The following is a 21,396-nucleotide window of genomic DNA, read 5'->3' as shown; positions in this document are numbered from 1 at the left end:
AATTGTGCATAGTATGACCTTACTGTTTATTGAATTAATGCTGAATGAACAAGGAGTAAGCAATTCGGGTTCTAATCTGATCTCTACCTCTTCATTAGTTATAATGAAACAATCATGTAACCATTCTGTATCTCAGTTTTTTCATGTTACCTATGGAGTAATAACTCCTTTCCTGACTGCCTTTCAGAGTTTTTTTTGAGAAACAAGGTAATGAATGGGAAAATAATTTAAAATTGTAAAGTACCCCACAGATATCAGGTTTGTGAGCCTTATGAAAGCTACAATTTTCTTTTTAATAACTATAGTATGGTTTTTCTTCTAGAATTGTATCTGGTATGAAAAAGATGGAATTGCTTTTGGTTTCAGGTATTTTGCCTTTGTCGTGCACTATAGAATATTCAGGAAACTTGATAAACTGTACTTATTATTTTCATATTTATTCTTACTACTCTTAGCATAGTACCTGGTCCATAGCAAGCTCTCAGTAAATGTTTGTTCACTTATGAATTCTAATGCTTAGGTATAAATCTAGCCCAGGTATTAACTGAAGCAACAGCGTCAGTAAATGTAGAAAATTGTAACACTAGGCTTCAAATTGCCTTGAGTTTTACAGAAAAGTTACAGACAAAAAAAGAAACTTACTTTCAAATGGTATCTCTGTCCCAGAAGTTGACAACAGTTGTAACTGAGGCGGTGGAAAATTGACTAAATAAAGTGCAACACTTACGAGAGAGGGAAAGGACTATTGTGATAGCATATACACTGCTGTCGTGAGTTTTTTAAGGAGTTTCCAAATTACCTAAAAGGAAAATATTGCACCATTTTAGACCTTAATGTAGTCTCCTTCCTTTTAAAGGCTATTGATGTTGTTTCAGAGTTTTAAAAAACTATGAGCAGATTTCCTGGCATGGGATAATCTGATGTGTCCCAGGGCTATTGAATTAATGCTACATAGTATTGAATTCTTTTTTATAGGGAACTCCAGTTTCGTTAATTTAATGAAGCGGTACATTGCTGATTAAACTATTGAAAAACAAATTATCCCACAAGCAGCTGATTTCATTATTTTACTTGTGGGCATGATTTCTGTAAATATGCTTGTTTCAGTGTTGTAAAAAATAACACTGTTTTATTCCACTGACTTGTGATAAACTTTTGCAAACAAAAATCTCCCTCCTTTTTTTTTTTTTTAAACCACCTGTTAAATAATTCCAAAAGACCAGTAGTGGTGATAAGACACTATATACAAATTGCTGAAGTATAGTTAAGTTTGCATAGAAAAAGTATAGAGGTCTAGGCAAGCTGTGAAGGATAACTAAATCTATGATGAGAGATCAAAGAAGAAAAACTTCATAGAGAAAGAGGCATTTGAACTGGATTTTGAAGGATGGGTAGAAGTTCAATAAGCAGAGTTTGGGGTGAGGTCATTCCTGGCATAAGAACTAGCCTGAGCAACTGAGTCAAGAAAGACCTTGTATAGAGGAGGATTTGGCTTAGTATGTGGGAGGGAATAGTCTGAGATAAGGTTGGGAAAGTTAGTTTGGAGCCATTTTGTGGCCGACCTTGAATGCCAACCTAAAGTGTTTGGACTTGATTTAGTGGGTAATGGGAAACCTTTGAATTTTTTTAAGTTGTGCAATGAGATGTGATCAGAATTGGACATTTGGAAAATTTGGGTAGTGGTTGGGTGAGTTTCATTCCAATTCTAACACATCGAATTTGACCCTCAGGACAATCTTATTATTATTATCTGCATTTTAGAGGTGAGGAAAATGAGGAATTGGGAGATAAAGTGAATTTGTCCAGGGCTGCAGTGCTGTTAAATCTCTTAATCTGAAGCACAATTGGAACCCAGGTCTTCCTGATTCCAGTTTCAACACTCTATAAGCTAAACCTTGTTGGCTGCGACTGTTCTTTTTAGGTATGTGGCATTATATGGAGAACAGTGAACCCAACCATTCTGTCAATCAATCAGCAAGCATTTTTAAGGGCCTACTGTATGATTTTGGTAGGTAACGAGAACAAAAATGAAGAGAAAACTATGGGTCCTCTCAAGGAGTTTACATTCTAGTGGCATATGTAGCTGTTACTGCCTTCTCTTGGCCATTTGTCTATTTGCATATGGATACAACTATATGTAAATAAATTTTTTGAATGAGATAATTATTTTATTGCCATTCAAAACCACTGGGCAGTTTTCTCTGATACTTGAGCTAAACAACTAAACAATTAAAAAAAAAAGACTCAAGTGGGTATCCCAGTTCTACCTTTTTCTTTCATCCTTTTAAAGTAATGGAAGTAAATTGTTAGGCATTTGTCTCACAAATATAGTACTTTAGAGCAGAGATGTCAAATTCGGGACCAGATGTAATTCGGAAATGTTTAACAAAATAAATAAAAATACATTACATCAGAGATAATATCAGTTTGTGGTTTTCCAAGTTAATATGTAATCAGCAGAAATTCTTTTCTATTTGAATTTGATACCTGCTTTAAAACTTAAAAAATACAATGCTAAGTCAGGCCTATGATCCCCACTGGTAGTCAGTCTATTTCTTAGAGTTGCATTAGAGATTAGGGTTACCTTGTTGAAGGGAAAATATTAATACTGTAGTCTGAACAAGTCTTCTGGAAACAATTTTATTTTAATATTAATATCCAGGCCATTTCTAGCTTATAGAGATGTCCAAACTGGCACAATTCCTCATATCTTATGTTGTGTAGCTCTATCCCAAGATGATATGAAGTAACATTTATAGGAATCTTAAACAAGAAGATCATAATATGTTAAAATACAGTTTTGGGTTCCAAGATAGTAATCACTCACCTATTACTTTAGGATTAAAAATGGGTCCCTACTCTCAAATCAGTCTCATCCTTTCTGAGGGTGGATTGTAGCAGACCCTTACTTCAAGAATTGGGAAAGAAGAGATTTCTTGTAGATAAGTCTAGAGTCCAATCACTTCTTGTTGAGTAGAAGGCTAACTAGATCTAAACTAGACCAGAGTTAAGATGGTTATCAGAAAAGCCTTGGCTTTAGTTATACTGACTTTTTTTTTTTTTGGTAGGGCATGGGCAGTTGGGGTTAAGTGATTTGCCTAGTCACACAGCTGGTAAGTGTCAGAGGCTTTATTTGAACTCACATCCTTCTGACTCTAGGATGATGCTGTATTCACTCTGCCATCTAGCTGCTTCTCTACTTACTTTCTGAAAGGAAAATCCAGAGAGGCTTTTAGACTAGAGAAAATACTATTTCTTAATATTTTCAGTTTAACTAAAACAGGAAGTTTTTAAACAAGCTACCACATTCTTCATGGTTCTGAAATATAAGCTCAAAAATTAATGGATATATTTGCAAATATCTCCAGATTTCCTTAGTATAATCCATATGGATGTGAAACATTTCTATTTTCAGCCTTTTGTGCTACTCTTGGGATAACAAGCACTATGATTTTTCAAGCCTTATTTTTTTTTCTCAAACCCTAGTCTTGAATTTCCAGCTTTCTCCTTTAATTTAAGGACCTTGTTATAATTCTTTGTGTATAGTTCTAGATACGTAATGTGATAAATATCTGTTAAATTCATTCTTCTAACAAATATTTGTTCTTAAAAGAGTAGGTACTCAATAGTTATTTGCTAATGTCATCAAATAAGCAAAAACCTATTCTCAAGTATTTTGGTGTTATAGCCACAACTTTCAAATGGATCCTTGAGTTCATAAAGGAATACTAAGGTGATCCAGAAGGTCCTGTTATTAAGAAAATAAGGCAGGGAAACCTTCTCTTCACCTTTTATGATTCCCCAGTAGGGAGCCTTGAAAAGAGATAACAGAGAGCTAGAGAAATACCTATTTGACATCTTATTGCAATCTTTTTTTTTTTTTTACCCAGGATAGTTAAATTTTAATTTTTAAACTTAAATTCAAAGCATTTCAAAAACGTGTTTAGTGTAATGGTCCTGGGGTGTGTGATCAACTGTTCAGAATATCACCAATTGTCTAATGAACTGGATGTCACATTGATATTCAAACCCAATGTAATCTTTTTTTGTTTTGTTTTTGTTTTTGTTTTTGTTTTTTGCTCAGCAGTGGGGTTAAGTGGTTTGCCAGGGTCACACAGCTAGTAAGTGTCAAGTGTCTGAGACCAGATTTGAACTCAGGTCCTCCTAACTCCAAGCCGGGTATTCTATCCACTGCCCCAAACCCAACCTAATCTAATACTGAACTCTAATTATCTTTTCCTCTCCTTTTCCAAATTTCTGTTGAGGCATCAACATCCTTCAGTTAGCCGAGTTTGCGGCCTTGGCATGGTACTTGATTCCAATTTTCTCTTAGACTAGTGAAATCAAACTCAAATAGAAAGAGATCCCTGCTGGTTACATATTGTCTTAGGAAACAACAGATTTATAAACTTTATCATGTTAAATATTTCCCAATTACATTTTCATCTGGTTGGGCATCACTCTGGGCTAAGTTTGATGCTTCTTTCTTATGTACCACATATTCAGTTAGTTGTCAGGTCTTGTCATTTCCACCTCCACAACATATCTCAGTATCTGTCCCCTTCTTTCTACTCACATGGACACCATCCTAATTCAGGCCTTCATCATAGCTTACCTGGAGTACTGCAACAGCCTTCTAATTGGTCTCCTTGTTTTAAGTCTCTTCTCTAACCTATCTACCACATAGCTGCCAAAGTGATTTTCCTAAAGCACAGATCTGACCATGTCACTTCCCTGTTCAATAAATTGCCATGCTTCATTTCATCTTCATCTTATACTTTTTGATTTCTATTTTTGTGTGTTTTATAATCTACACAAGAATTAGTGTAATAGTACATCTACATAACGTCTAAATAAGTAAAAATTCATATCCAGGGTATATGCTCTTTTCCAGTAGAAGTGTTGGATACCACTAATCCAGTGTGTTGAATATAGGCTGGCACTTATTCTATTAGATATGTTATTATTTTACACAACAACAGTTGACATATTTGTCAAGAACTATGATTTCATAGGTAAATTCTCTTCAGTAGTACAAACTGGAATCTCTGTAATTGATGGTCTTAGAGAGTTAGAGCACTAAGAATTTTAGTGACTGGTCACATAGCTAGTCTGTCTCTATTCTCCATTTACCACTGAAACATGGTTGAACTGTGCCCAATAACTACCAAAATCTGCCACAGAAACTCTCATTTGATAAGACCACTGAAATCAGCTAGTTTCCTGGGCTTCAGCTGTATTTCCCCTGCCTAAAAACCTGACCAGTGGTTATTGCTCAGCCTAGGAAACCTATTGCATTTAAGCTGAAGGATTCACCAAAAGATTGTTACTGTGTGCCCTGTGAGTTCACTTCAGCAACTATTGATTGGGACCCCACTAGGCCTCAGTCATACAAAGATAAGTAAGAAGTGCTTTCAAGGAGAAAGGCTTTCAAGGAGAGAAGCTACCCATTTGAACTCTTGTGCTGCTATTAGTAGCAGCAAATATAGAGGAAAATAATAGTTTATATTCCTTAACAGTACAGTCCCAAGAGCTTATTTATGGTCTTTTGTACATTACCCTTTTAGGGTGTTAACTATACAAAAGGTTTGCATTGCTTCTTAAAAACAGCAGGATCATATGTAACTCATTTTTATAGAGTGCTTCAAGATTTATAAAACACTCTTCTTTACAGCAGCTCTTTGAAGTGGATAGTACATTATTAGAGCAATCTAGTTCAGATACCTCATTTTATAAATGAGGAAACTGATAACCATCTTCTTTTACCAATGGAGAAATTGAGGCTCAGAGAGATTAAGTGACTTGTGCATGGATACCCAGCCAGTAAGTGTCAAAGATAGTGAACCCAAGTCTCCTGACTCTAGTGTACCTTCCATTATATCATGCTGTCTCTCACTCTGTTTGCTCCATTTGTGGAGTGACCAATTTTAATCCTTCTAGATTCAACAGGGCCTGCTGAAATGACATGACTCTCAGTAGAGGCTCACTGCCATTACTCATTAAGGGACACATGGCACCTGCTATGGTGGCCTCAGAACAAGCCATGGGGTTTTTAAAGCTCACATTTATGTTGCCAGAACCCACTGAAGAGGAGGAAAGCATTCTAGAAAAGAAAATGATGTGCAAATAGATATTGATTCTTTGTAATATATACTATGAAATAATGGAAGGATCATTGAACTGGGAGTCAGAAGACCTGGGCAGTAGTTCCCAGCATTGCTGAGAACTGTGTTTCACTCTCTTTCTCTTCTCCTTCATCTATAAAATGAAAGGCTTCTTCATCTGTAAAACCGAGGGGTTTGCACTAGATGACATCCAGGGTCTCCTCCCCACCTAAATTCTGAGTCTCTTCTGGCCATCCCTCCTTTGCTATTCTTAATCTCTTCTTGGTTTGGGTCTTTCTGACCTCATACCTGAATTTCTGCTATTTTATATTAACTCTGTGACTTGCTTCTCTCTTCCTCTCTCCAATGCCTTCTGCACTTATTTTCTATTTCCTAAAATACTGCTTTCATCATAGAAGGTTAGAACTAAAAGACCTTTCAGATCATCTAGTTCTAGTCCATTTGTTGTTGTTGTTCAGTCATTGACCCCATTTGGAGTTTTCTTGGCAAAGATACTGGAGTGGTTAGCCATCTCCTCTCCAGCTCATTTTACAGATGAGAACATTGAGGCAAACAGGATTACATGACTTGCCCAGAGTCACACAACTAGTTAAATACCTGAGGCCAGATTTGAACTCAGGAAGATGAGTCTCTCTGACTCTAGGCCCAGCACTCTGTTCACTGTGCCAACCTAGCTTCACTATCTAGTGCAATCTCCTGATAAATGAAGAAACTAAATCCGAAGAAGTGGTTCCTTGTCCAAGATCAGTTAGCTAGAGAGAGGAAAAGGAGAGATAAGACTCCAGGTCTCCTGAATTCTAGTCCGGTGCTTTTTTTTGATATACTAGCTCATCTACCACTCCTCAGTGCAGCCTGAGCCAAATTAAGATGCAACTGGGAAATGTTTAGCAATACAAAAGTACAATAAAATACGAAGTTACGTTTTAAAGTTAAGGTGTAGCCCTTGGGGATCGTTATGTATGGATTAATGACCCATGTTTCTGTTATGATACTGCTCTACATGGACAAGAGATCCAATTCCATCCGTTGTTCTCTAGCTGATTGCTTCCTGTAGTATCCCCACTCTCACTTATCTTCATTCTCTTCCTGTCTGCTGTCAGCTTCCCTACAGCCTAAAACATGCCCATGTTTCTCCATCCTTAAAAAATCCTCACTTGAACCTTCCATTCTTGTTGTCATCCCATATCTCTTCTCCCTTTTGTGGTTAAATTCCTTGAGAAAATAGTCTACAATTGATGCCTCTACTTTCTTTCATCATACTCTCTTGATTCTGGCTTTGGGCTTCCAACCACAACTGAAACTGAAACTGCTCTCTCCAAAGTTGATCTGTTTACCATTGATCTCTGTATTGCCAAATTGAATGCCCTTTTCTCATTCCTTATCCTTCTTGTCCTTTCTGTAGCCTTTGACACCCTTGACCACTCTCTTCTCAATACTTTCTTCTCTCTCTGTTTTCAGAGCACAACTCTCTTCTGGTCTTCCTACCTAACTGACCACTCCTTCTTAGTCTCTTTTGCTGGATCTGCATCCAGGTCCCTAAATATAGGTGTCCCTCAGGGCTCTGTCTTGGGCCCTCTTCTCTCTACTATTTTACTTAGTGATTTCATCAGTTTTCCATAAATGGATTCATTTATCATGTCTGTTGATTATTCTCAAATGGGGCTTATCCAGCCCTAACTCCTCTGCTGATCTCTAGTCTTACATCTCTAACTGTCTATTAGATATCAAACTGGATGTCTTATAGACACCTCAAACTCAGCATGTCCAAAACTGAACTCATTATCTTTCTTCTTAAACCCTCCCTGTTCCACACTTTCTTATTACTATTGAGGGCAGCACTTTCCTCCTAGTCTCCCAAGCTCACAACCTGGTGTCATCCTTGAGTCTTCAATCTCTTTCGTTCCCTCCCCCACCATCCAGTGTTTTGCCAAGGATTGTTGTTTTGACTTCTGTAACATCCTTCACATATACCCCTTTCTCTCCTCTGACCCTGCCATCACCCTGGTGCAGACCCTCATCTCAGCCCAGGACTATTGCAATAGCCTACTAGTTGGTCTGCTTGCCACAGGTCTCTTCCTATTCCGATCTCATACATTCAGCCGCCAAAGTGATTTTCCTAAAGCATAGGTCGAGCCATGTGCCTCCCCTATTCAGAAAATTCCAGTGGTTCCCCATCAAATACAAATCACTGTGCCAACCTAGCTTCAAATACAAAAATTTGGAGTCAATACAAAATCAAATACAAAAATCCTTTGGCATTCAAAGCCCTTCAGGATCTAACCCCGCCCCCAACCTTTCTACTCTTCTTATACTTTATTTCCTCTCTCCCCCCCATCCCCGTCTCTGAGATCCAGTAACACTGGCCTCCTTGCTGTTCATTGAATTAGACACTCTATCTCTGTTCTCTAGGCATTTTCTCTGGCTATCTCCCATGTCTGGCATATTCTCCTTCCTCATTTCTGCCTTATGACTTCCCTGGTTTTCATCAGATCTGAGTTAAAATCCCTTTTTTTACAGGAATTCTTTCTACACATTCTCAGTTCTAATGCCTTCCTTCTGTTTATTATTTCTAATTTATCCTTTATATTTCATGTTTGTGTAGTTGTTTGCATGTCTCTCCCATTAGATAGAAAACTCCTTGAGAGCAAGGTCTGTCTCGCTTTTCTTTGTATATTTGAAGGGCCATCATGTGGGAAAAGGTTTAGATGTCTGTTCTGCATAGCAGACCTACAAGGGTTGGGTGGAAGTTGCAGAGAGATTTAGCTTTAATGAGAGGGAAGGTTTTTTTTGACAATTAAAACTGTTTGGTGTTTCAGAATGAGTGGGCTCTGGAGGCAGTGGCCCTTTGACTCTGGAAGGTTAAAAGCAGAAGATGGTTGACCGATTGTCAGGATGTTCTGCAGGGGAGTCATGGTCAGGTATACATTGGACTAGATGACCTAGGAGACCCCTTCTAACTCTTGAGGTTATGTAATTGCTTTATTTCCCCCTGTTTACCTCTGCCTTTCAGCATGCTATTTACTTTGCCTAGATTGAGAGGTAGTAGGGTATGGTATAAAAAGCTTAGAATTTGAATCTAGAGAACTTGAGTTCAGATCCTGGTTCTGCTACTTAACAACCTTTGTGACCACAGGCAACTCACTGCTCCCTGGATTTTCCTGTTTTGGAAACTTAAGGGTGTAGGGGGATATGAGGGTGGACAAAATGATGACATCTGAGATCCAGGCCACCATTTATTATATGATGATTTGAATGTTTTTCCCTGCCCCCCATCCTGATGATCCAGGTCCTTCAGTGCTTTTATGTGTGGCTCATGTCAATCCAGTTTTATTGTAGCCTTCTTTGAGAGCTTTTCCCCCCTGTATTCCCCATAGCATCTAATACAGTGAAAGGCATACATACATTCAGTAGCTATTTCTTGACAGTAGCTATTTCTTCCCTCCTCAAATTACCTTGTTGTGTACATGTATGCACCTAGTTGTAAGCTCCTTAAGGGCAGAGAATGTTTCATTTCTGTATCCCCAGTTAACTTACACATGGCAAATGCTTACTTAATGAATCTTTGTTTGAATTGAAGGGCAAACTTCATGAAAATGTCATGTTGCTCTGTTAAAAATGTGTGTATGGAAAGTCTAAGTCACAAATAATAAAGGAAATGCTCATCAAAACAACACAGGTTTTACCTCAGACCTTGCAAATTGGCAAAATGACAAAAAATGTCAATAATCAATGTTGGAGGGGTTGTGAAATGATAGGCACATTGTTGGTGGAGCTGTGAAATGGTACAACCATTTGGGAAAGCAGTTTGGAATTATTCAAAGTGACTAAAATGTCTGTACCCTTTGACCCAGAGATTCCATTAGTGGGCTTGTACCCCAAGGAAGGCATAAGAAGAAAATCTCCATAAACACCAAAATATTTATAGCAGCTAGCTCTTTCTGTGATAGCAAATAATTAGAAACAAAGTAAATGCCCATCAGTTGGGGAATGGCTAAACAAAACATGGTAAGAAATGATATGTGATAAATACAAAGTGCCAAGAAAACAACATACACAGTGACTGCAACAATGTAAATAAAATGACACCAAAAAAACAGAAGAGAATGTAACAAAATTATAAAGATCAAGCGGGACTCGAATGGAGAGAAAGATACCTCAAAGCTACCCTGTTGTGGAGTTGAGAGGTCCACAGGTGTACACATTGCACATGTTTTTGAACTTTTTCAGTGTATTGATTAATCAATTGTACTGATTTTTCTTTTCTATTTTTTATCTTTTAAACATACTCTTATGTAAGACTGATAGTTTTGATTACATGAAGATTTTTGAACAAACAAAACCACTACAGTGAAAATTAGAAGAAAAAAAAGAAATTGGAAGAAAAGTCTTTGCAGAAGTTTCTCTGATATAGGCTTCATTTCTAAAATATGATAAATGAGTCAAATCTATTAGAAGAGCCATTCCACAACTGGCAAATGAACAAAAGATGTGAGTAGACAGTTTTCAGAGGACAAAATCTAAGCTATCAGTAGTTATATTAAAAAATGCGCTAAATACCTAATAATTAGAGAAATGAAAATTAAAACAACTCTGAGGTACCACCTCACATCCATCAGATTGGGTAAGATGACAGAAAGGGAAAATGACAAATGCTGGAGAGGCTGTGGAAAAATAGAGACACTAATACACTATTGGTGGAGGAGTTGTGAACTGATCCAGCCATTCTGGAGGACAGTTTGGAACTATGCCAAAAGGGCTATAAAACTGTGCCTGCCCTTTGAACCAGTAATACTGTTATTAGGTGTATATCTAAAAGTGATGTAACAGGATTCCATAGGTGAAGGTGGTTTTTCAGAGAAAATATATTTCTTAAATTGTTGACATCCATTCCTTGGCACTTGAAACAGGATAGAAATAGAGGAGACCTGACCTGTGATGTGATTTCATTGCTTCTGAAAGAATGAAAATGATCTTTTTTCCTCCTTTTCTTTTCTTTTCTTTTCTTTTTCTTTTTTATACTCTGTGGCTAGACTTTGTATAAGTAATTCCGTAACTGAAAGTTATCCTTTGTTGTTGTTGTTCGTTTGTTTTAGTCATGGCCAACTCTTCGTGACCCCATTTAGGGTTTTCTTGGCAAAGATACTGGAGTGGTTTGCCAGCTCCTTCCCCAGCTCATTTTGCAGATGAGGAAACTGAGACAAACAGGGTGAAGTGACTTGCCCAGAGTCACAGAGCTAGTAAGTGTCTGAGGCCAGATTTTAACTCAGGAAGAGTCTTCCTAAATCTAGGCCCAGTACTCTGTGCACCATGGCGCCATCTACCTGTCTTTTAGCACTCTCCTTTTGTAGCTTCTCTCTTTTCAACTTCATTTATAAGACTTCTCTGGACTTGCTCTGAAAGTTAAGTCAATAAGTATTTATTAAGTATTTACAGTGTGCTACAAGGCACAGTTCTAAGCACTGGAGATGCCAAGAAAGACCTTAAGGAGCTCACATTCTGATGGGAGAGACATGTAAATAGATATGGACAAATGAGATATATACATATATACAGAGTAAATTGGAGGCAGCCTCAGAGGGAAGGCACTAGCATTGTGGGAAACTGGAAAGGGCCTCTTATAGAAGTCAGGATTTGAGCTGAGACTTGAAGGCAACCAGGAGGCAGAATGAGAAGGGAGGGCATTCAGGGAGAGGAAATAGCCAGTGGAAATGCTTAGGGGAATGGAGTCATAGGAGGAATGGCAAGAGGGCCAGTACCACTGGACTGTAGAGTATGTGAAAGAGAGTCAAGCGTAAGAAGAATGAAGGGCTTTAAAAGCCAGACAGAGGAAATTTGATTAATTAAAGGTTAGGAGACAATGGAATTTATTAAGTAGGGGATGACATGGTCTAACTTGTACTTGAGGAAGATCACTTTGATTGGTAAGTGGAGGATGGATTATAATGGGGAGAGACTTAGGGCAGGGAGACCAACCAGTAGAACTGCAGTAGTGCAGGTGTGAGGAGATGTGGGATTGAAGCAGGGTGGTGTCAGTGTTGGAGGAGAGAAGGGGGATGTAGATGAGAAATATTATGTTATGAAGGTAGAAATGAAAACACTTGTCAACTGATTGGATCTAGGGGTAAGAAAGAGTGAGGAGTAGAAGATAACATCTAGGTTTTGAGCCTGGGCGACTAGAAGGATGGCTCTGCTCCTTACAATAATAGGGAAGTTAGGAAGAAGGGAGGGTTTGGAAAGAGAGAAAATGAGTTCAGTTTTGGACATACTGAGTTTAAGATATCTATGAAATCCATTTAAGATATCTATGAGATGCATTTTGAGATGTAAGACTAGAGATCAAGAGGGAGGTTAGGGCTGGTTTGGGTCTGAGAGTCCTCTACATAGGGATGATAATTGAATCCAGGGGGACTGATGAGATCACCAAGTGATTGTATAGAAGGAGAAGAAAAAAAGGCCAAGGACCAAGATTAAGGAGGCATCCACAGCTCGAGGATGAAGATCCTGTAAAGGAGACTGAAAGGAACAGACAGGTAGGAGTAAAGCCAGTAGAGAGCAATGCCATGAAAACCTAGAGAAAGGGAGTATCAAGGAGAAGATGGTGATTGACAGTGTCAGAGGCTATAGAGAGATCAAGAAGGATGAAGATTGAAAAAAAACCACTAGATTTGACAGTTAAGGGATCATTGGTAACTTGAGAGATAATAATTTGTAGTTGAATGATGACTGGAACAAATTATTTTAAAACAAAAATTAACTGTCTTAGAAATATTAGAAGTTTTATCATCATTCTGTGTACATGTACTCTCCCCCCCCCAACACATCCAAAATTCAGTCTTCCTTCAGAACGTAGAGATTGAACCTTCAAGTTAGGTTTTTGAGGTGTCCGAGGCAGTGCCTTCCTGCATCCTTTAGTAAGTATCCAAGCTGAATTAATCAGTCATCTTTATTTCCAGAATAATAAGGATTGAACCCAGAGTTAGGTTTGAGGTATCTATAGTAGTGCCTTCCCAGAGAGAGTATTTTTGCAGCCTACCTTCTACTTAGATGTGACTGAGTCCAAGTCCCTACATTCCAGATATTTTCATATAAAAGGAATTAATTTCTTTTTTAAAAATTTAAAAGGCAGCATTATATTTAAACCACAGTAGCTTTTGTTTTAGTTGTTTGTTTCCTTCTTTAAAAATTATATTTTCCATTTTATATGGGGAAATTAAATAATAAAAGAAAGCTGTATAAATGAAGAACATGCAAAAACTATTTGTAAATTCTTTTAAATACTTAGAATTTTGTCTGCAGGTTTCAGATTTTTCAAGGATATTAGAGATTAGAACAGTTAAGGTCTTGTCTTCCAGTCTTTATCCTCACTTGGTATAACTTTTATCTTCTAAATGTTTGAAGGTGAAAATTTTAAAATATCTCTTCTCCCTAGAAAGTTAATCATAATAGGGAAAAGTTGAATTTATCACAGATATGATTATCAAGTTGTGTTATTCTGACTCATAGGATCATAGATGTAGATCTGGAAGAAAACTTGTAAGTCCTTGAGTCTAGCCTTCTTATTTTACAGGTAAGGAAACTGAGATTGAGAGAGGTAAAGCAACTTAACTAGAGTCACAGTCAGTTTCTGAAGAGTACTTGAATTGGTCTTCCTAACTCCAAACTTAGTGCTTTTTTTGTCATGATCACCAGCCTGCATTGTTATAAGATAATTTCCTATCCAATCCAATAAACATTTATTAAACACTTGCTATGTGCCAAGCACTGTGCTAAACACTGGACATACAATTAATAAAAAGAAAGACAGTCCCTGTCGTCAAGCAGTTTACAATCTGAAGAGGGGAGACAGCACACAAAAGGAGGCAGGAAAGGGGAAGGAGTGTGGATAGGGGAATGGGGGAGACACCCTTGTTCCCTAGATTTGAAACCAGGCAGAACAGCAGATGCAAAGTGGAATGAGCTGAGTCTTGTTTCTGCCCTCTGTAAAGGGAAGGAGTTTGGTACTCCATCCTCCAGCTCATCAATCTGAGGGTAGAGGAGGCTGAGGGAGGTGATGTCAATCAAGACTTCAGTTACCCATGTAGTGGTGAGTTTAGAGATGAGATTATCATGGGAGTGGCATCTTGTTCTATGGAGTTAAAACTAGGAAGAACAGCAGATACAAAGTGCAGATTTCCATTTGTACTTCTTAAATCCTTGCATATTTAAGATCACTAATCATAAAATTTTAACTTTCTCCAATTTAGAAAAATTGTTATGATGTTAAAAGCTTTTATTTGTATAACTGAATCTAAGATATAGTTGGTATATTGAAAATCATAAATACTTGCAAAATTAAAAGTCTTTAATATGAAAGAAAAAAACAGTTCAACAGATATTTAAGTATCCCTGTAGGTTCTGTGAAAGATACCAACATTTGTGTGTAGACTAATAAAAGAATAAAGCAAATTATAATTCTATTTGAAGTCTAATTTTTATTGATAACCTTGTTTTTACATCATATTCCTTTGTAAATATATCTTACCCAACAAGCCATCCCTTCTAAGAAAGATTTTTTAAAATTAATTTATTTTGATTTATCAATAATCACTTTCATAAGCTTTTGAGTTTTAAATTTTTCTCCCCCTCCCTCCCCAAGACAGCATGCAATCTGATATAGGCTATGCATATACATTCCTGTTAAATATATATTCACATTAGTGATGTTATAAGTAAGAATTAGAACCAATAGGAGAAACCACCAGAAAGAGGAAACAAAACACAACAGAAGAAAAAAAAATAGCAAATAGTATGCTTCAATCTGTATTCAAACTCCATATTTCTTTCTTTGGATGTGGATAGCATTTTCCATCATGAGGCCTTTGGAGATATCTTAGATCCCTGTATTGCTGAGAAGGGTTAAGTCTATCAATATTAGTCATCGCACAACATGGCTGTTACTGTGTACAATGTTCTCCTGGTTCTGCTCACTTCACTCAGCATTAGTCCAAGTAAGTCTTTCCAGGTTTTTCTGAAGTCTGCCTGTTCATTTCTTATAGCACAGTAGTATTCCATTACATTCATATACCACAGCTTGTTCAGCCATTCCCCACTTGATGGGCATCCTCTCAGTTTCCAATTCTTTGCCACCACAAAAAGAGCTGCTTTAAATATTTTTGTACATGTGGGTCCTTTTCCCATTTTTATTATCTTTTTGAGATACGGCCCTAGAAGTGCTATTGCTGAGTCAAAGGCTATGCACATTTTGATAGCCCTTTGGGCATAGTTCCAAATTGTTCTCCAGAATGGTTGGATCATTTCACAACTCCACCAATGCATTAGTGTTCCAGTTTTCCCACATATTCTCCAACATGTATCATTTTCCTGTTTTGTCATGTTGGCCAATCTGATAGGTGTGATGTGGTACCTCAGAGTTGTTTTGATTTGCATTTCTTTAATCAATAGTGATTTAGAGCATTTTTTCATGTGACTATAGATAGCTTTAATTTCTTCATCTGAGAACTGCCTATTCATATCCTTTGACCATTTATCAATTGGGGAATGACTTGTATTCTTATAAATTTGACTTAATTCTCTATATATTTTAGAAATCAGTCCCTTATAAGAGACTAGTTGTAAAAATTCTTTCCCAATTTTCTACTTTCCTTCTAATCTTGGTTGCATTGGCTTTGTGCAAAAACTTTTCAATTTTATGTAATCAGAATTATCCATTTTGCTTTTCGCAATGTTCTGTATCTCCTGTTTGGTCATGAATTCTTCCGTTTTCCATAAATCTGATAGGTAAACTATTCCTTTCTCTCCCAGTTTGCTTACAGTATCAGCCTTTATATCTAAAACATGAGCCCATTTTGACTTTATTTTGGCATATGGTGTGAGATTTTGGTGTCTGCCTAGTTTCTGCCATACTCTTTTCCAGTTTTCCCAGCAGTTTTTGTCAGAGAGTGAGTTCTTATCCCAGAAGCTGGGGTCTTTGGGTTTATCAAATAATAGATTACTATAGTCATTGACTACCGTGTCTTGCATACTTAACCTATTCCACTGATCCACCACTCTTATTTCTTAGCCAGTACCAAGCAGTTTTGGTGATTGCTGCTTTATAATACAATTTAAGATCTGGAATGGCTAGGCCACCTTCCCCTGCATTTCTTTTCATTAGTTCCCTTGACATTCTGGACCTTTTGTTCTTCCAAATGAATCTTGTTATTATTTTTTCTAACTCTATAAAATAATTTTTTGGTAGTTTGATTGGTATGGCACTGAATAAGTAAATTAGCTTAGGTAGAATTGTCATTTTTATTATATTAGCTTAGCCTACCAATGAACGACTGATGTTTTTCCAATTATTTAGATCTGACTTTATTTATGTGAAAAGTGTTTTGTAATTGTGTTCATAGAGTTCCTGAGTTTGTTTCAGGAGGTAAACTCCTAAAATTTTATAATGTGTACAGTAAGTTTAAATGGAATTTCTCTTTCTATCTCTTGCTGTTGGCCTTTGTTGGTGATATATAGAAATGCCAGTGATTTATGTGGCTTTATTTTATAGCCTGCAACTTTGCTAAAGTAGTTTATTATTTCAAGTAGATTTTTTACTTGATTCTCTGGGATTCTCTAAGTATAGCATCATGTCATCTGCAAAGAGTGATAGCTTTGTTTCTTCTTTGCCTATTCTAATACCTTCAATGTCTTTTTCTTCTCTTATTGCTAAAGCTAATGTTTCCTGTATGATATTGAACAACAGTGCTGATAATGGACATCTTTGTTTTACCCCCGATCTTATTGGAAATGTTTCTAGCTTGTCCCCATTATATATGATGCTTGCTGAAGGTTTTAGGTAGGTACTTTTAATTATTTTAAGGAAGACTCCATTTATTCCTATGCTCTCTAGTGTTTTTAATAGGAATGGATGTTTAAGAAGGATTTTAAAAGGAGGTTTCAGGGGAAAGATTCAGCAAAAACTATTAGCCCATCAACCAGTCTGACAGTGTTCAGGATGCCTCACCTGCAGTCCTACCATCTGCATTTTTTCAACTCTTCTCCAAAACCCATTTTTGTCATTATAATCACACAGCATTCATTTCATTTTATTCTTTCTGTTTACGTCATTGTAGCCATGTTTTATTTTCTTAGTTCTTCTTGCTAATTATTTGCATGTTGTCTTTCCTATTAGAGTATGAATTCCTTGAGCACAGGGACCATTACCTTTCTTTGTATCCCCAGCACTTAGCACAGTGTAACATAGTGCATTTAATAAATGCTTATTGACTAACTTTACTCAGTATCAGTTCATATCAGTCTTCCCATGGTTTTCTTCATTCCTCATATTCATCATTTTTTACAAGTGTAGTAGTATTCCACTACATGTTTGTACCACAGTTTCCTTATTCCCCAGGAGATGAAAACTTATTTTTCCAGTTCTTTGATATCACAGAAAGTGCTCTTATGAATACTTTGATATGTAAAGGATCTAACCTTTCTGTTTTTGGTGTCCTTAAGGTGTAGATGACAACCTGGGACCTCTAGATGAGAGGGTATGGACCTTTTGGTCATTTTCTTAGCATAATTCCAAATTGCTTTCCAGAATAGTAGGACAGCTCCACCATCTCTGTGTTAGTGTCTCATACAGTTGCAATTCAGTAGGAAAATTTATAGTAGTCTGAAATGTTATCACTTAATTCGCTTTTTCCAACTTTTAGGAAATGATAATTTTACACATTTATTAACCTAAAGCTATTTGTTTCTCTAGGTGAGCTTGTCAAACCTTTTACTCCAGAGAAAGCAAAAGAAATTATAATGTCTTTGAGACAACCAGCAGTCTTCTGCAACATGGTTTTTGATTGGCCAGCCCAACACTGGAATGCCAAATGTCTTTCCAAGCTCTTGTGTGGAAAGCAGATACGATTTAGAATGGGAGTGAAAAAAACGGATACAGGTAGGACTCCAAGTAGATAAAATATTTATAATGACACTTTAATATCATTTCCACTTTCTCAGTAGTGGTTTTTGTGTTCCTAGAGAAATATTAACCTCTTTTCTTCTGTTCGTCCATTTGTATTACAGACATAAGAAGTTTATTGGAGGTTTTGGTTAAAATGTTTGTAGCTATAAATTTTTTCGTTTTTATAACCAATACATATTTCCATAAGCCAGCCAGTATTATTCTTTATAAAAAAAACTTGTACATGTTTTATATACATGTATTGCTGTATTTTACTTAAAGATGTTCCTGAAGATACTAATATAATGGTACAAAAAGATTATACATTTCATGCATTCAGTAAATTTTTCTTTGATGCTTTCTGCATAGGTGAGTTCAGGAAAGTCACTTCATTTTTCTGAGCATCAGTTTCCCCATAGATAAAAAAGAAGAGATTGGACTAGATAGTTTCTGAGGTTCTTTCCAGTTCTAAGTCATAGAATCTAAATTGTTCTTTCAGCTGTGGATTCATTGTCTAAAGAATCTTCTAGATAGACTATTTTGTGATTCTGTATACAGTACCTGACCTTGGATGTGATTCTTCCCTCTTTGCCCGAAGAGGCAAACTTGACGTGTACTTGTTTGTAATAAAACCTGTAAGTATTTAATTAGCTGTCTCTCATATACAACTCTTGGAATCCCTGATTTTCTTCCAAGATTGGTCAGAAACACCTGATACTTGAAGCCTTTCTTAGTTCTCCTGGCAGGATACTGCTCTCCTTCCCTCGTTCTGGCCACCTACACTGCTCAACAGTCATTTTGCTTCCTTGCCCTGGAGGACTTCCTTTTTTTTTTTTTTTTGTAAATTTTTTTTATTTTTAACATGTGTTTTTAAAACTTTGGGTTACCTCCCTCCCCACCCACCCTCATTGAAAAGGCAAGCATCTTGATACAGGTTATAGATGTGTAGTCATGCAAAACACTTCCATAGTAGTCATGTTGTGAAAAATTTAAGTTTATTTCCCTTCATCCTATCCTACCTGCCATTTATTCTATTCTCTCTTTTGACCCTGTCCCTCCTCAAAAGTGTTTGCTTCTGATTATCCCCTCCCCCAATCTGCCCTCCCCTCTATCAATCCCCTGCTCTCTTGTCCCCTTCTCCCCTTATTTTCCTGTAGGGTAAGATAAATTTCCATACCCGATTGCGTTTGTTATTCCCTCCTTAAGCCAAATCCTGAGAATAAGATTCACTCATTCCCTCTCACCTTCCCCCATGTCCCCTGCACTGTAAAAGCCTTTTCCTGTCTGTTTCAAGTGAGATAATTTACCCCATTCTACTTTTCCCTTTCTTCTTCTCCCAGTGTAATCCTCTCTCACCCCTTAATTTTATTTTCCAGATATCACCCCTTCATCTTCAACTCACCCTGTGCTCTCTATGTATCTATCTATCTATACATACATACATATAATTTTTTTCCCTCCTATTACCCTAATACTGACAAAGGACTCAAGAGTTACAAATATCATCTTTCCATGCAGGAATGTAAACAGTTCAACCTTAATAAGTCTCTTATGATTTCTCTTTTTTGTTTACCCCTTCCATGTTTCACTTGAGTCTTGTATTTGAAAGTCAGATTTTATGTTCAGCTCTGGTCTTTTCCTTAGAAATACTTGAAAGTTCCCTATTTCATTGAATGACCATTTTTCCCCCTGAAGGATTATACTCTGTTTTGCTGGGTAGGTGATTCTTGGTTATAATCCTATCTCCTTTGCCCTCCAGAATATCATACTCCATGCCCTCCGGACCCTTAATGTAGAAACTGCTAAATCTTGTGTTATCCTGATTGTGGTTCCACAATATTTGAATTGTTTCTTTCTGGCTGCCTGCAATATTTTCTCCTTGACCTGGGAATTCTGGAATTTGGCTACAATATTCCTAGGAGTTTTCTTTTGGGGATCTCCTTCAGGAAGTGATTGGTGAATTCTTTCAATTTCTATTTTGCCCTCTGGTTCTAAAATATCAGGGCAGTTTTCCTTGATAATTTCTTGAAAGATGATGTCTAGGCTCTTTTTTTTGATCTTGGCTTTCAGATAGTCCAATAATTTTTAAATTCTCTCTCCTGGATCTATTTTCCAGGTCAGTTGTTTTTCCAATGAGATACTTCACATTCTTTTCTTTTTTTATTCTTTTGGATTAGTTTTACAGTGCCTTGATTTCTCATATAGTCACTGGCTTCCAGTTGCTCCATTCTAATTTTTTAAGGAAGTATTTTCTAAGTAAGCTTTTGAACTTTCTGTTCCATTTGGCCAATTTTGCTTTTTAGGGCATTCTCCTCATTGGCTTTTTGGATCTCTTTTGCCATTTGGGTTACGCTATTTTTTAAGGTGTTATTTTCTTCAGGTTTTTTTTGGGTCTTCTTCAGCATCACTCTCAGTTTTTCCTCTACTTCTCTTACTTGCTTCTCAAAATTCTTTTTGAGCTCTTCCTTGGCCTGGGACCAATTCATATTTTTCTTGGAGGCTTTGGATGTAGGAGCTTTGGCTTCGTTGTGTTCTTCTGGTTGTATGTTTTGATCTTCTTTGTCACCAAAGTAAGATAATATAGTCTGACTCTTTTTGTGCTGCTTGCTCATGATCCCGGTCAATTACTTGAGTTATAAACTCTTTGTTAAGGTAGGGGTCTGTTTCCAGTATGGAGAATATACTGTCCCAAGCTTTAGTGGTTTTGTGCAGCTGTTTTCAGAGATACTTCTAGGGCCCTGTAAATTTTCGGTTCTTCCAAGGTGGTATGATCAAGGGCGAGGTGTTTACTCGTTTCCTGGCCTGTGCTTTCCTTTGTGAGTGACCACAAGCACTCTTTTCTGTCTTAGAACTGTGAGGAGGACTTCCTCTCCACAGCACCTACAAGCTCCACCACGCCAGTGCTCTTCCTCGTCCCAGGACCGCCACCCAGAACTGTGACCCAGATCCAAGTATGGGCAAAGCAAGAGAATCCTGCATCAGCAGAGAGATCCCTGCAGTCCCCCTCTGATCAGCCACTTGATTCCCCCTCAGTCTGTGGGCTAGAAGCTCATGAAGCAGCTGCTACCCTGGAGCCAAGCTCAGGGAATGGAGCTGGGACCCCACCCTTCTCTCACTGCAGAAACAGACTTTTCCTACTGACCTTCTAAGTTGTCTTTGGCATTCATGGATTGAGAAGTCTGGAAACCACCACAGCTGCCAGCAATTCAGTTCTCTGAGGCCTGCTCCAGGTTTACTGTGGCCTGCACACCCACGCTGAACTGCGTTCCTCTCCCAGCCCGGTGTGACATGCCTTTCTGATCAACTATCCAGGTTGTCTTGGGCTGGAAATTTGTTTCA

The 21,396-nt window shown here is 37.4% G+C and overlaps 1 protein-coding gene across 5 annotated transcripts in view; it reads left to right on the top strand.

Annotated features, from left to right (window-relative positions):
• The window catches only part of HSPBAP1 (HSPB1 associated protein 1), a 64,605-nt gene that overhangs the window by 12,771 nt on the left and 30,438 nt on the right, over positions 1-21,396 (top strand). For 2 of the 5 annotated variants that reach the window (XM_027845181.1, XM_027845180.1), the window contains exon 2: positions 17,866-18,051. In XM_027845181.1, the coding sequence (XP_027700982.1) occupies positions 17,866-18,051 (186 nt within the window). Of the gene's footprint in view, positions 1-17,865; positions 18,052-21,327; positions 21,370-21,396 lie in introns of those variants that run through there. The other 3 variants (XM_027845184.1, XM_027845185.1, XM_027845183.1) reach the window with 3 other exon arrangements.

This window comes from Vombatus ursinus, unplaced genomic scaffold (genome assembly GCF_900497805.2).
Source record: "Vombatus ursinus unplaced genomic scaffold, bare-nosed wombat genome assembly UNPS02014959.1, whole genome shotgun sequence".
NCBI lineage: Eukaryota > Metazoa > Chordata > Mammalia > Diprotodontia > Vombatidae > Vombatus > Vombatus ursinus.
The sequence above is the reverse complement of the archived record's forward strand: the minus strand, read 5'-3'. Positions and strand labels throughout refer to the sequence as shown.